Source organism: Anas platyrhynchos, chromosome 6 (genome assembly GCF_047663525.1).
Source record: "Anas platyrhynchos isolate ZD024472 breed Pekin duck chromosome 6, IASCAAS_PekinDuck_T2T, whole genome shotgun sequence".
NCBI lineage: Eukaryota > Metazoa > Chordata > Aves > Anseriformes > Anatidae > Anas > Anas platyrhynchos.
Window position 1 is genome coordinate 23,171,626 of NC_092592.1, and position 15,314 is coordinate 23,186,939.

Consider the following 15,314-nt stretch of genomic DNA (forward strand, 5'->3'; position numbering starts at 1 on the left):
GCATTCTACCTCCCTACCTATAGACTTAGGGAATACCCACTTTGTTTTGTGGACACTTTGGTGGTGAAACATCATGAATAAAGGAAAATATTCTGAAACCACTCTTGCAGCAGTATTAAACTCTGGAACAGCAACATGAGCATTAATAGAATGAAAGAAAAACCTGTGCAATAACATCTACAGAAGTATCAAGGAGTCAGAGTTTATCCCATCCTTTCTACATAACATGAAATGCTGGAATTGGCAGGCTGTAAGTAAACGAGGACGTTGTGCCAGGTTTATTGACAATTTCATTAGGTATGATAAGGGATTCCTGTGCAGATATTTGTTTTCAAAATTCCTGATCCTGCTGTGCCACTCCACAGAGGTTGGTATTCTCCTTAAAAATCCAGCAATCTGTGATAGTAAAGAGAGCACTGTTAGAGCCATTATGGCTGAGAAGATGAAAATCAGGTCTGAGAATAAAAGCAGTCACCTCTCTGCTGTTGCTATAAGTAAAAGCTCAAGCTCTAGCAGAAGGAATGAGGAGTGGGAATGAAATCAATGTTTATTGGCAAGTTTCTGCATGATTGTGGGAAAAACACTGCATGACTACCATTTTGCTGCCTTCTTTACCCAGCACTGCTTTCAATCATCTTCAAATTGAGTTTCCATTCCTCTGCCATCTCAGTCGCTCGGCAGAACACATGCTTTCTGGCACAAGGTTAGTAATACTTTAACTTACATAACAGTAGCTAAGTAAAAGGAAGTTTTTACAATATCTCTTATTTTTACTACAAAGGAGACAAATATTTTAAAAATATAGATTATATCAGAATGTACTGTTAGGAAGTTTGGATATAAATTGTATGTTTGCTCTGTGATAAATAAATTAAAAAATAAAAAACTTCTACTCATGGGGGAAAAAATCACACAGTCTTGTTGACTGGGAGAGCAATAAATGCAGTAGATTTATTGGTGAACTCAGTCTACCTCATGAATGTGTCACTGGGATCGCAGAGGTTTAGATGCGGGCTCTAGGTGTTGGTTTGTATGGTACAGAGAATGCTCATTCAAACACCCTGCATCTTTCAACTGAGGGCATGTAGGCATTCATAGATTGTGGAGCTGCAACCAAGCAGGCTAGTTTACTCTCAGTTTTTTATTATTTGCCATTTCCTGAACAAAACTGGATGTCATTACACATTGTATGTATCACTACATTTAGCAAAGCTTTCTTTTCCTTTCTCCGTCCTCATCCTACAGAGTAGACACATTTTGACATTGAGGAGTTTTGTATAAATTATACTAGGCAACTAAAATAAGTACTTTATTCAGACTCCTAAATCCTTAACTAAATGTTATATAATTTAACTTTCAATTGTCTTTGTTGGTTTCCTTTTTCAGTTAGCTATCCAACAACTTGGTTTCTTCCACTTTGAAAACTTCCCTTTAGCAATGATTTAGTTATGAGTTGCAGATAACTTTAGCATTCCCCAGAGTTAGACAGAAGTTTTCTAATTAACCTACAGAACAAATATGTGGCATTCTAATGCAAGTGGTTTGCTTCTCATAAGAACGAGTGAAGACCATTTCTCCAAAAGCTTTGCTCTTTTCCTTGGATTCACTGATGCTTTGCACCCTGATGGAAAGCAATGTCCTAGTTCAGTCCTTAGCAGAGAAACCAGACTGCTGCCAAATTCCCTCAGACATGTTTAAAGTCAGTTTTGTTCAGATTAATTAACAAGTAGAGAGCTCCAGCTCCATTCAGCTTTAGGCAGCACTTCTCTCAACCAGAGAGCACAGAGCCTGTCTAGATGTCAAGTGCAGATCATGAATCCTAACAGATTAATATGCTGTTTTATCCAGAGAGAAGATATGGCTGGGTTTTGCTGTGATGTATTTGTTTCAGGGAATTACTTGCTCAGAAGAATTCAAAAAAATGAGGAGAGCTGTGGATCCAGAAGCATTGATGAATATTGTAAGTTTCTTGGTGGATTTACCTGGGGACAGAAGGAATGCATGACTCATGGCAGAGGGATTTCTAGGTATTGGAAATAACAAGGTAGATAAGCTGCCTTCATTTAACCCATTCTCAGACTACTGTTTTCTATTCCCTTCTGTCTGTACAGGTAACAGCAGTTCTTATATTTGACAGCAATCAAGACCAACCCCTTTCCTTAGTACATCTGCAGAGTTAATTTTCTTTTTAGTGTCACTTACTAGTTTGGCACTATCCCTGTATCTGGAAGAATGAGTATCTGGAACACCACCTTTTCATCAGCTCCAAATAACAGTGACTTATGTTTCCTCCTTTGAACTGCCAGCCTAGATTGGGAATGGCCAGCTTTTCAGAAGAACATATCTCATGAAGCAAGCTTGTTTGGATCTTTAGTCACTTGCTAAAATCTTTTTTTTTTTTTTCTTTTTTTTCTGTCCCGTGTGAAAAGATTACATTGAATAATTCTCTGAATAAAATTACAAAATAACATTTTTTTTTGGTAAAATAAATAAATAAATAGAATAAGTAGATAAATTATTATTTCAGAGCTGACAATCAGTTGTGCTAATGATATCTAGTGTGACTGTGCAAGGGGCTGGGCCTGTCTTTTCTGTAATGTAGTCATTTTTACAGTGGTACTCATTGCACGTATGCCATCCATGAAAGGACAGTTGTGAAGCTCACAGGATTTCTCTGGGGGTCGTATAGGTGAACTGGGTTCACTTCGTATTGCAGCAGATCAGGAGCATGCACCCAGGCAGCCCCTCATCTCAGCTATGGGAAGTGTAAGCTCCTGCTATCAGGTTAAACTAGTTCTCATATCACTGTAATGCAAGAGATTGTGAACATATGGTATGTGTAACACAGTTTTTAGAAAAAGATTTTAACTGAATAGTTAATAGATCCTGGAGATCGGACAAAGACTGAAGGAAATTTGTGGTAGATTCGGGTTATATTCCAATCTGATATTGCTTTATTCAGATGCTTAAAAATATAGACTAAATCCCCAGATGTAGCTGCTCTCTAATATTTCTTCCTTACGAATATCTCATGCAGGTAATGTATGATATGGACTTCTGCAATCAAATGCATTTGTTCTTTCTCTTGTAGAATGAGATCATTACGTACAAAGGGTACCCCAGTGAGGAGTACAAAGTGATGACTGAAGATGGCTATATCATTACCATTAACAGAATTCCCGATGGTATACAGAATCAGAGAAACCCAGGTACAGTTCTTTCATATGAGACAAAAACAGCCTAGATAGGGCACGTTCTGAAAAGAGGTACCTTCCAGTTGTAAAATGTTTACCAGAGCTTGTATACACAAGTGAAATTTAAGTAATGAATTCTGGCTGCCCTGAACAGCTTGCAAGATAAACAGGATTTATGTCAAGCACCCTTGTTTACAATAAAACACTGCTACAATATAAATTAAGTATAATAATATCTTCATAATATGAGTTGGTGTGCAAAAGTAGAAAGAAAGAACGAAAGAACGAAAGAACGAAAGAAAGAAAGAAAACAGAAATTAAAGTAGTGTAAAGGCTGCAACCTCCCAGTCATGCTGTTTTGCAAGAGCAGTTCTAGCCTCTGACTTTACTTTTGCTTACACCTGTTTAATTTCAGTCTGATTCATATTTTGGATACAGGAAACCACTGGAAAGGATCCCACACCTTCCTTTGTTATATCACTGTTGAGAATCTTAAGTTGATGAGGCTGAGCTATACAAACAATGACCAGAGGCTGCCAAGCCAGAGTTCGCTGATACCGGGTTTATCTTTCTACAGATCTTTACAAAACTTTACAAGTTCTCTCTTTACAGAAATGCATGCTTTGTTCCTATGATCAGATGTCTCCCTTTAAGTCAGTGCAGGCCCAAATCCCAGTACTGAATATGGGATTATAATGTCCCTGAACTACCAGAAAATCAAGAAATTTTATAAAGGTTGTTTTGTTTCTGATTTTGTTTTCAGTTATGAAACCTGCTGTATTTCTCCAACATGGGCTATTGGGAGATGCCAGTAACTGGATCTCAAACCTGCCCAACAACAGCTTGGCATTCATGCTAGCTGATGCTGGCTTTGATGTTTGGATGGGAAATAGCAGAGGGAATCGCTGGTCCAGAGAACATCAAAATTACTCCACTGATCAAGATGAGTTCTGGGCTTTCAGGTAGATCAAATGATTGAGACTGAAGTTTTTTTTTTTCAAGCTTTTATTTGAATGAACATTTAAAAATACTCTTTAATGGCAAATTGTGTAAAATGTGTGATTCTACGGAAACATCTCTGATAATATAACATCTGTTCCTTGTGTGTAGACCTTTACAGCTCAACCTGATGCTTCTTGTAGTCAGAGTCCTCCTACTCATGTGAAGGGAGAAAATAGCCCAGAAAAGCTCGAATAGCGTCTCCTATATCCAGTGCCCAAAAGGCACAGATTCTAATACAGCTGAATGATTCACACAGCAGTTCATGCTGTTCGTTTGCTAACAAGTCTGTAATAAAATGTAAATTCAAATGGTATTTTAATTTATACACACCTCTCTTTTAATCTCCTACCTGTAGTTTTGATGAGATGGCAAAATTTGATCTTCCAGCAGTGATAAATTTTATTGTGAAGAAAACTGGCCAGGAAAAGTTGTACTATATTGGCTATTCACAAGGCACCACCATCGGTAAGTTACACAGAATGGACCGATGCTTCAGGAAAACACAGGAGTAAAACCTGATTTGAGACAATGAGATGCTGAATGTACCAGGGCTTTCCAACAGCTCCTTGCTGGTATATATATATTAAAAAAAAAAAAAAAAAAAAAAAGATAAGCTGTTTTCAGCATGTAGGCAGGCTTAATTTATTATAAAGATGATTAAACCTGAAGGGCCAAATGTACTGCAGCTTGAAATCCGTCAACTTAGAGTTATACCAGAAATTATTCTGGGCCCTGCAGATTTTTTTTTTTCAAGATGCAAGGGTGTGCCCAGCAGCAGCTGGTCAGCTAACAAAAATAAACAAAATAGGAAGATGACAGCACAGAAAGAGAAGTTGGGCAGTTTGTGGCAAAACAGAAAAAAAAAGAAAAAAGATTGATATGAAGGAAAACATATGCAACTCCAGAGTACTGTATGAAGTGCATGTATGTACATCAAAGTGTGCATTTAAATAGGTTTAGAAAAAAGCCATGAAGGCAAAATATAGAAATTAAAATCTCTGAAGTGAGAAATAAGACTACAAGCTGATAACACAAGGAGAAGAAGTATTTTGCACCAAGCTAGGCTGAACCAGTCTCTGAGCAGATAACAATGTTTATTTGTTGGTATGAAATTGCAGATCAGCTTACATAAATGCTAAAAACAGTCTAATGTACAAATAATGGTTTTCTTATCACTTTATTTTTATTTCCTCAGCTTTTATTGCTTTTTCAACAATGCCAGAACTGGCACAGAAAATCAAAGTTTATTTTGCATTGGCACCTGTCACTACTATTAAGTATGCCAGAAGTGCAGTAGTAAAGCTTCTCTACCTTCCTGAAAAAATGCTCAGGGTATGTATTATTGTGGCTTCAAGTGTTGAACCATGCAATTGTTCACTCAGCTCTTAAGGTATATTTACAGAAAGTATGGGGCTTTATGAAGCATATTCATTTGCAACTAGGTAGGTTTAACTTCTGACTGCAGTTCTTATGGGACAATAAGTAAATCTTTTCTATAGGTGTGGTTTATCCCAGCTGGCAGCTAAATAACAAACAGACTTCTGCTTACTCCCCCAGACACAGTGGGATGGGGGAAAGAATCAGGAAAAAAAAAAAAAAAAAGAAAAAAAAAAAAAGAAAAACTCACAGGTCAAGATAACAATGATTTAATAGGACACAAAAGGAAGGGAAAATAATAATTATTATGATGATGATAAAGGAATATACAAAGCAAGCGATGCACAATGTATTGCTCTCCACCCGCCGATCAACGCCCAGCCAGACCCCAAGCAGCAGCTCCCCCAGGTAACCACCCCAGTTTACTTGTTCAGCAGGACACCACATGATAAGGGAAATCCCTCTGGGCAGTCTGGCCCAGCTGTCCTGGTTCTGTCTCCTCCCAGCTCATGTTGCACCCCCAGCCTCCTCTCTGTCAGGGCAGTACCAGAAGCTGAAAAGTCCTTGGCTCCGTGTGAGCACTGCTCTGCTACAGCTAAGACATTGGTGTGCTATCACCACTATTTTCATTAAAAATCCAAAACAGAGCATCATACAAGCCTCTATGTTACATTGGTTGTAACTATCCTACAGGGCAGGGGAGATGGTGTGTGGCGTTGGGTTGTTGCATGCTGAAGCCAGTTCTGGTTCCACCACCCTGCGCTTTGCTCAGTTCCATCAAAATTCACTCATTGTTAATCTGGGTGATTATTGCTCTAACACAATTGATATGGCATATAACAACCATAGAAGTAGTGCAACACAGGGGCAGGTGACCCAGAGAGGCACAAAGATGCAGATCTTTGAGGTTTCCAAAATTCTTCTAGACAAAGCCACAGCCAGTTTGGTCTAGTTCTGCTGGGAGGAGGTGGTTGGATGAGACTCACAAAAGTTCTTCCAAATGTTTTTTTGGTGGCTCATAAGCCAGATTTGAATTTCCTCTAAACTTTAGCTTCTTAAAGGTATGAGAGTGAGTGTAACATGCACAGACAGTATCTGTCCTTTTTCTGGAAAGGACACAAAGCTGAATCCCAGAACAACATTGTACCTGCCCTCAAAATATACATCTACTCACCCCATCAGTTGCCGTTAATTACAGCAATAAAAAAAAATTTCCTGGTCTACAATCCAGCAAATATTGAAATCGGAAATGAATGTAGTCACTTGATCACAGTGCTAGGAAAAACAGTGTTAAATCAATGTGGTTGATCATATATGCAAAGTTACATTTACATGTAAATATCTGCAAGCACTTCGGGTGCAAGCACTTTCGGGTCCAGAGAAGGGCGACGAAGCTGGTGAGGGGCCTGGAGAACAAGTCCTACGAGGAGCGGCTGAAGGAGCTGGGCTTGTTCAGCCTGGAGAAAAGGAGGCTCAGGGGCGACCTTATTGCTCTTTACAGATACCTTAAAGGAGGCTGTAGAGAGGTGGGGGTTGGTCTGTTCTCCCACGTGCTTGGTGACAGGATGAGGGGGAATGGGCTCAAGTTGCACCAGGGGAGTTTTAGGTTGAATGTTAGGAAGAACTTCTTTACCGAAAGGGTTGTTAGACATTGGAACAGGCTGCCCAGGGAAGTAGTGGAGTCACCATTCCTGGAAGTCTTTAAAAGACGTTTATATGTAGAGCTTAGGGATATGGTTTAGTGGGGACTGTTAGTGTTAGGTCAGAGGTTGGACTCGATGATCTTGAGGTCTCTTCCAACCTAGAAATTCTGTGATTCTGTGAAGCTTAGAGCTAAAATACGAATTGGAGTTAACATTTAACATATACACTCATTAAAATGATGTAACGCAAATTGGGCAATGCCTGAGCAAGCTGATGCAACAGAAAACACCTAGGTTGTTTCTCATTTGTGGGAATGTCATCTGACAAATGAAGAAAAGGTAAGTGAGAACAACAGCATGTGCTGGGGAAGAGGAACAGAGTAAAAACACATTTTAAAAGTAATGTTGTACAATGTACATTCTTAAATGAATGCTACTTTTGTCTTTCACAGGGTTTGCTTGGCAAAAGAGAATTCTTTCCCCAAGCTGAATGTCTAAGAAGGCTGATAGTCCCTGTCTGCAGCCACCGTCCTTTTGCTAGGCTTTGTAGAAATATCTTCTTCAGTCTTGGTGGCTATAACATGAAAAACATTGACATGGTATGTACAACTCTTACCAGCTGTATTAAGAATTTGATAACTTCCCTAAACCTACCTTCAATCCTATAGTACGAATCCTCAAATTCTGTTAATCCACATCACACTGCAGGGAACAGCCCCCAGTACCAGCCAGCAATATCTGCTGGTTGCCCCATCACTGGCAGGGCATCACTGCCTTGCTCCTCAGAAGAGCTCTTGGCATCATCCCTTCAATGCAGAACTGCACCACCACAACCCTGCAGGCTGCCCTCTGCCAGACCTCACCTAGGGCTCTGTCTCCTGTTCATACTGTGACTGCTGGTCTCATCAGAGATCCTCAGCTTGCTGTCACTCCATGCTATGTCCAGCTGGAGACCAGGCCACCTGGACTTCAAAGTTTTGCTTCAGTGTTTTCAAAAATATGCCTCAGAGTAATCTCAGTAGAAGGACCACACAGTGACTTGTTAAGAAACCCCTGCAGAACAAGTGTGGGTTTGTTTCAAAAACACACACACATTCCTCAGACAGTTGCAGTTCCTTTTGTTCTTCTGTCTGACAGCGGTGCTGCTTCACATAGGACCTGCTGCAGACTCCTGAATAAATCATAGGTTTGGGATCTAGGCTGCTGAGTTTCCATTCTCCCCTCTCTATCTGTTAGATTCTTTCAGATACTCACCTGTCCTGGAAAACAATCTGGGTGGGGTCTGTTCTTTCACTGCTGCTCCAAACCTGATACACCTGGAGGAGCTCTCAGGGGAGTCTCTGATCACACCACTTTGATTTCTCTCAGTTTTATGGATCCATGACACTGCTGTGGCTTCTTTTGATGCACACATGGGTAAAAGGGAGGAAAATAACACTCACTGATTATTTTCTTTCAGAACCGGATCAATGTGTATATCGCACAAACCCCTGCTGGAACATCTGTGCAAAATATAGTCCACTGGAGCCAGGTACTAGTGAGCTTCTGGAACACAAACTAGGTACTCACCTCTGGCTGTACCATAAGGAGTGGGGGTAGCTGATAATGTTGCTGTGAAGCCATTGCTAACTGCTTGGAAACACAGCACTCTGTGCTTTACATAGATAGAAATGACCTATGTGATACAGGTACATCTGAAGCCAACAATGAGACACTGCATTTGTGTAAATACATGTATGCTGGAAGTTGTGCATGCAGATACATATAGTGTTCTTTTTATGGTATATCCGTAGCCCTATATAAATGTCTAAACTCCAGTGCAGAACTTGCCTAAAGAAATGGCCATTACTTTTCCAATGAGGGTCAAGAAATGAGCAATGATGTATGACACTTTGTAGAATATAAAATTTGACTAATAAGGCCCTTGTATTTTCATCTCTTGCAAAAGCAAATTGCTCAGTTTGTGGGCAGCAATAGAACTGTAAATAATAAACCCTTCATTCAGTGGACTTGCTGTAACACTTACTTACAAAACACTGTGCTCTATCACAGGACTTCCTCAGCAGCACTGCTGCTGGAAGCTGCCTTTGTCTCTCTTTGGGCTTGTCACACAAGCTGCTGTAGGCAAGACAGGTTTCCTGGCAGCACTGTGGGCTCGGCAGCACAGCTGGAAGCATTTGCAAGCAGGGTGAGCTTGCAGGAGGGCTCGTGCACTTTTCAACATAGCAAACATGTGGACATGTTTGAGTTACAGCTGCACAGGCATTCACTCAAAATCAAACAATACTTTTGGCTGTGAATTTACATGAGATATTAGATTTGATTATGTTGCTTTCATAACCACGGCCTAACCTGTAAAGAAAAAGGGTTACAAAGGCACAGTGGGGGAGGTCCGCAAATTGACTCGGGTTTAATTTGGCATCTAGCCACAGGCTGGCAGGCACAGGCATGCAGGAGAAATGCTCCTAAGCTTTTGCTGTAATTGCTGTTATTACTGTTACAGGAGTTAACAGACACCTTGCCCTCAGTATTAAGATCCCATTGATGGGGTCTCTCACAACACATGCTGTAGGGAAAGCCAAGGAGATGGAGGGAAGATCTAGAAATGGTGACTTCTGTATTTAGACAAGAGAAGGAAAGGAAAACATATGAAGGAGCCACTCACAGAGCTGAGTGATGGCAACATGACTGTCAGAAGGCAACACAGCAGCAGCATTTAGGGAAAATAGCTGGAGGCAATTGCTACTTGCAGGCTTACAAACTAGAACATATCATCCATGAAAGTGACCCTAGGTCTTTCTACAGAAGCAGTGAGTCTGTTGATGCTTACAAAAGCTTTGACTCCTTTTCACTGCTTGAAACTTTTAACTAATTTACCACTGTCTCTTTCTAACCTCTTAAAAGAGAAAAGCTTCAGTTGAGGTTTTGGATTGGAGTCAGACACTTAGCAGGGAAAGATCCCATCACCTTCCTGAATGATGGATTTGTAATTACCCTTCTCTGGTTCATCCTACTAGGAAGCCCATTCGGGGAAGTTCCAAGCTTATGACTGGGGCAGTTCAAAGAAGAACATCGAGAAATACCAGCAGGTACCTTTTGGTGAAACAACATTGTCACCCTTGAACAACACAGAAGCACAGAGGAAGAGAGCAATAATGTAGTAGGAGACACATTTTCTGAATACATGTAGATGGAATTAGCCGCCACCATCTGTATTATGACTTTCCAGTTTGGAAGTTAACAGAGAAAAAATGCAAGCTTTAGTGGCAATAATATTAAAAAAAAAAAAAAAAAAAAAAAAAAAAAAAAAAAAAAAAAGAGAGAGAGAGGGGAAGACCAAGCCTTGTCAATGAAACAGTCAATAATAATAATAACAGGAAAGAAGGGCAGGAAATATGTAAAATTAATTTTGAAGAGTATACCTAGTGGATCAGGCCAAAGAGGAATCTTGCCTACTAGGGTGACTGACACAGTTGCCAATATATAAATACTCAGGGAAACAATACTATGAAAAGTGCAACTGGAGAGCACTAATGTGTCTAATAGCTGCTCCTATATTCTGGAAGCCAGAGACAAAAGGACTTTGTCCTTAAGCAAACCCTGAGGATCCTCTCCTCCATCCAAGACTCTAATCCCATCCTTGACCCTCCTGTCCTTTAGGTCTCCACAACAGCCTATCATTAGCAGTTACTTGTTTTAATGATGGCTTTCATGAAAGGCAACTTCCTTTGGTTTGTCTTGAATTTGCTTACCCCTGGAAAGTCACTGGATGCCTTCTAGGTTTTGTGTTATGAGAAATAATGGGGTAATTACTTCCTGTGCTCTTTCTTCATACTGTTCATGATTGTATAAGCCTGCCTCTTGTCCCTGTGCTGGCCCCTGTTTTCCAAACTGAGGAATCCTCACCTACTTCCTCTCTCCTCCTACAGAAGTCACTTCATGCTCCTTTTCATACTCATCACACGTTGTCTTTTCTAACCAGACCACGTATGTCTTCTGGAGCTGACTGGTACTCCAAAACAAGTACGCAAGATGAGGACCAAGATGGGGGTTTATCCTGACATCCTCTGTCTTTGTTCTTGGCTTCTGCCCTATAAATTCCTAGCTGAGAGAGCAACGATCCAACAGTAACTCTTTGTCAGTTCAGGAGGTGCTTTTCCTTTGGCCATACTATCAGCTGCATCACCCCTGTGAACATAGACAGAAAAGGCAAGCAAGGGCATTTCCCTCCAGTTTGTTTTAGGCACCTCTGCTTTGAACAGTGACCTAAAACAAAACAAAACAAAACAAAAAACACCAGATACATGTTTAAAGTTTGCTCTGCTTTACTGGACATTCTTTCCAGCTCTACTTCATGTTTTCCAGGCTACTCCTCCTCTCTACAACGTAGAAGAAATGACTGTACCAACTGCAGTATGGACTGGGGGACAAGACTTGCTTGCAGATCCTAAGGATGCTGACATTTTACTGTCTCGTATTAAGAGGCTTATCTACCACAAGAAGATTCCTGAATGGGCACACCTGGATTTCATCTGGGGATTGGATGCACCTTTGTGTATGTATAATGAAATTATTGATCTGATGCAGAAGTACCCTTAACTCACAAGAAGTAGCCATACCTGGCTCATTCCCTTTCCCTCTGCCATAGCTGGCTCATTCCCTCCTTCCTCAGCCTTTGCTGGATACAAAGGAATCATATAGCATCATACAGCTTCTGCTGGAGTCAGAGAGAGGGTTTCTCCTGGCTGATGCTATTTCCACACTACGTGTCACTACAGTGCCTTTTGGATCCTGATGGTGCACTTCATACTTTGTGGCAACCTTGTGATCAGTAATCACTTTGTAGTTGATAAAGCCTAGATTCTGCAACACATTGTACTTTGCTAACAGGAACCAGGGTTTTCTTGCAGCCTAATGTCTTCTTTAGACCCTAACAGTAATGAAAGCACTGACTTTCTCTGTATATGGTCAATGAAGTCAAAGTTTTCCACTGATCATATCATTTCTCAGTTTAGTGGACTGGAAGTTCCTGAAAAGCTAGTGTAAACTGAGACTAACTCTAGCAGCCATGGCATTTATGTTTTATTATTTGATAAGATGATCACCAGAAAATAAAAATTGAGTTCACACAAAATACTCACTACTGAAAAAAAAATAATAATAAAATAAAAAAAAAAGTTGGTTTGTCTTCATTTGAAAGGGCTTCACACTTTTTTCAAAAGGAAGAACAAGACACAAAAGGAGGGAAGACAGCAGAAAACAGCAGTTTTCTGTCACAAAGAAGAAAGCCAGTCTCGTGGTTCAAGAATGCACCTGTAAGCTGGGAAACTTGTGTTCAAGGTACCTCCCAAGACAAAGAATTCTTGTCAGACTTGATCTCTGCTGACAACACTTTCAGGATCTGTGTACCTGAACTCTCCAGGGTGGGAGGCAGGAACTCACTTCATCTTGGCAACAACAGCACTCCAGTTCCATCAGGAACTTCACATCTCCTGCTAATTTGCATGGAAGCTACTAACTACTACAGGGTAGAGCTGCTTGAACCTTTATCACAGCTCTGAGAAGCCTCTCTGGGGAGTAAACATTCAAATAAAGGGCACCCAATCATCTCTAGAAAAAAATCATTATCTTCAACCCATGTGTACAATTTGCCCATCAGCGGAAAGGATAGCTTTAAAACAGTGCTGAAGAAATGTCATCCTATTCCATTTCCTGGGGGAAGTCTGCCTCTACAAACCTCATCGCAGTGACATAGTTACTGCACAGAGGCACTCACCTGAAGGGTAGCCTCCATGCTGTTAGCTTACAGCATTATGGCTCATCGTGCCTCCACAAGGAAATGCCATTAGCTTCACCACGAAAAGAAACACAGTGCATTTTAGGGGGCCTCTTTTCAGAGTGAGACCCTCATTCTCCACTTGAATCAAGTGTCAATGTGGGTGAAGCCTGGGATGATAACCAGGGCAGGTACAGCTGTGACACTTAAGACAGTTCACAGGTGACACAATATTACTCTATGAAACGGTTCATTAGCCAAACAAATTAACCACGGCCAATGCCGCTTCTATCCCTTTCTGAGCCCACTCCTGAAGCCCATCCCATTTGCTTGGGATCAAGGGCTCCACAAATGTAAATAAAGTTTGACCCAAAGAAAACAGCTTCCCTCCAGGCAGGGACATCCCTTCCACCCAATATAAATTCCTGGGGACAAAGCATTCCAGAGAGTAAGCCCATCAACTGACTTACTGCTTGTGAAGGACATGCATGAGGACTTGAGGCCTATTTATGAGTTTCTAGTACTTAGGATTGGAAGTGCAATAGCAGTATGTTTGAAAGCAGTCAGAACATCCTTCAGATTCACCTGGGAAAGAGATCAGAGCTCTACCCCTATTTTGCTACTTGGGAGACCACATAAGAATCAGGGTGTTGAATTTTCTGGCGTGGAAAACCAATAAAAGCAGGCTGGACAAGGAGCACTGGAAACATCATGGGGACTGTTGATCCCACCTTGGGACATGAGGACAGATATGTTTCATCATGTCTCAGAGCCCTTCTGAGTGATGAATTTATGCTCTGCTGAAAGTTTTTGTCATGCAGAGACATCAAAGCTGCTGAGCTGCAGTGCTTTTCACTGAGAAATCACCCTTTCCATCATCCCACAGAATGCTCTTGTTGTGGTTTAGCGCCGGCAGGCAGCTCAGCACCACCCAGCCGCTCGCTCGCTCACCCCAGGTGGGATGGGGGAGGGAATCAGAGAAGTAAAAGTGTGAGAGAGAATTCCTGGGTTGACATAAGGACAGTTCCTAGGTAAAGTAAAAGCTGCACATACAAGCAAAGCAAAACCGGGAATCCATTCACTATTTCCTACTGGCAGGCCAATGTTCAGCCCCTTCCAGGAGAGCAGGGCTCCTGAGGCCTGATGGTGAGACTCAGGAGACAAACACCATTGCTCCAAACATCCCCCCCTTCATCCATGCTTTTGTTGCTGATCATGGTATCCTATGGCATGGGACATCCCTTTGGGTGGTCTGGGCCAGCTGTCCTGGCTGTGTCCCCTCCCAGTTCACAGTGCACCCCCAGCCTCCTCACCGGCAGGGCAGCACCACTATTTTCATTAAAAATCCAAAACACAGAACCATACAAGCCTCTATGAAAAAAAACTAACCCTATCACAGCCCAAAGTGTGACAGTTCTGTGCTTTGCATGTAGAGCACAACCACAGTAATGTGGCTACTCTGACACCCCGTTCTTACATCACTCCTCTCCTTTCTCCACCACCCAGCAGCAGCATGTTATTTGCAGCCATGTTCCCGAGAACACATAGCTTTCACTTGGTCTTCTTCTAAATGCTCATCAGTCCATGACAAAATATAAGTTCTTCCAAAGACATTTATGACTTAATTAGCTGAAAGGACTGGTGTTCAGGTAGGAGAAATCTACTTTGCAGCCTTGCTGCCTGGGGACACAGAACGTGTCCTTCTGGCCACGGCCACCAGGCCAATTTCAGTGAGTGCTGAGCCCCTGGGCTGTCTGCAATTAACTCAGCGGTTAGGCAGAGGTCTCTAAGGACACTATGTTTTCAGAGTTCATGGAAATGGCTTAGGAGAAACTAGAACCCTTATTTGTTCCCCCCCTTCCTCCCTGTGAGAAAGGTTATATGAAGTGTTCAAGCCTTCTTTGGCACCAGAGGATCTCTGCGGGAGCCATGTCAACTCTGAGAGACTGATCTAGAATATGATGGGTATCAGAAGCAGTGGTGCTCACTGAAAAATAGATTTGGAATTAAATAAATGCAAAGCAGCAGCAGAAAGAGTGTTCTTGAGAGAGTATGTCGAGGGTAGCTGGACATTTCCTCCTCTTCATCCTAAAATACTACATTCAGAGCAGCCACCGAGACAGGCAACAGTACAGGTCAAGGTCTGCCACAGCCTCAGGGAACTGGGACGCCCAGGTCTGTGTTAAATATCGTAACCACTGGTATGTAAGCAATTCTTAACCTCTCCTGCTCCATGGTTTTGTGAATTTAACTGGAAGATCTTTTTCATCACAAAGATTTCCTCACTTCTGAAGCACTGCCAAATCAGCACTTAAACATGCT

The 15,314-nt window shown here is 41.5% G+C and overlaps 1 protein-coding gene across 2 annotated transcripts; it reads left to right on the plus strand.

Annotated features, from left to right (window-relative positions):
• Positions 1-414: 414 nt before the first annotated feature.
• LOC101792675 (lipase member M) lies at positions 415-12,345 on the plus strand. Of its 2 annotated transcripts, XM_005029411.6 has the most exons (10): positions 415-703; positions 1,849-1,960; positions 3,092-3,209; positions 3,958-4,156; positions 4,552-4,661; positions 5,392-5,528; positions 7,669-7,815; positions 8,676-8,747; positions 10,234-10,305; positions 11,582-12,345. In XM_005029411.6, the coding sequence occupies exons 1-10, from the start codon at positions 588-590 to the stop codon at positions 11,813-11,815; spliced, it is 1,317 nt and encodes a 438-aa protein (XP_005029468.2). In that variant the 5' UTR covers positions 415-587; the 3' UTR covers positions 11,816-12,345. The 2 variants fall into 2 exon arrangements, with proteins under 2 accessions (XP_005029468.2, XP_071895671.1); XM_072039570.1 differs by lacking the exon at positions 10,234-10,305.
• Positions 12,346-15,314: the final 2,969 nt, after the last annotated feature.

What these genes read in the sequence shown, in the direction of transcription:
- LOC101792675 (XM_005029411.6), top strand. Translation starts at nt 588, where the DNA reads ATGACTACCATTTTGCTGCCTTCTTTACCCAGCACTGCTTTCAATCAT. An exon ending in CACATGCTTTCTGGCACAAG is followed by an intron (nt 704 to 1,848) that starts GTTAGTAATACT and finishes TGTTTTATCCAG; the next exon opens with AGAGAAGATATGGCTGGGTT. An exon ending in CAGAAGCATTGATGAATATT is followed by an intron (nt 1,961 to 3,091) that starts GTAAGTTTCTTG and finishes TTTCTCTTGTAG; the next exon opens with AATGAGATCATTACGTACAA.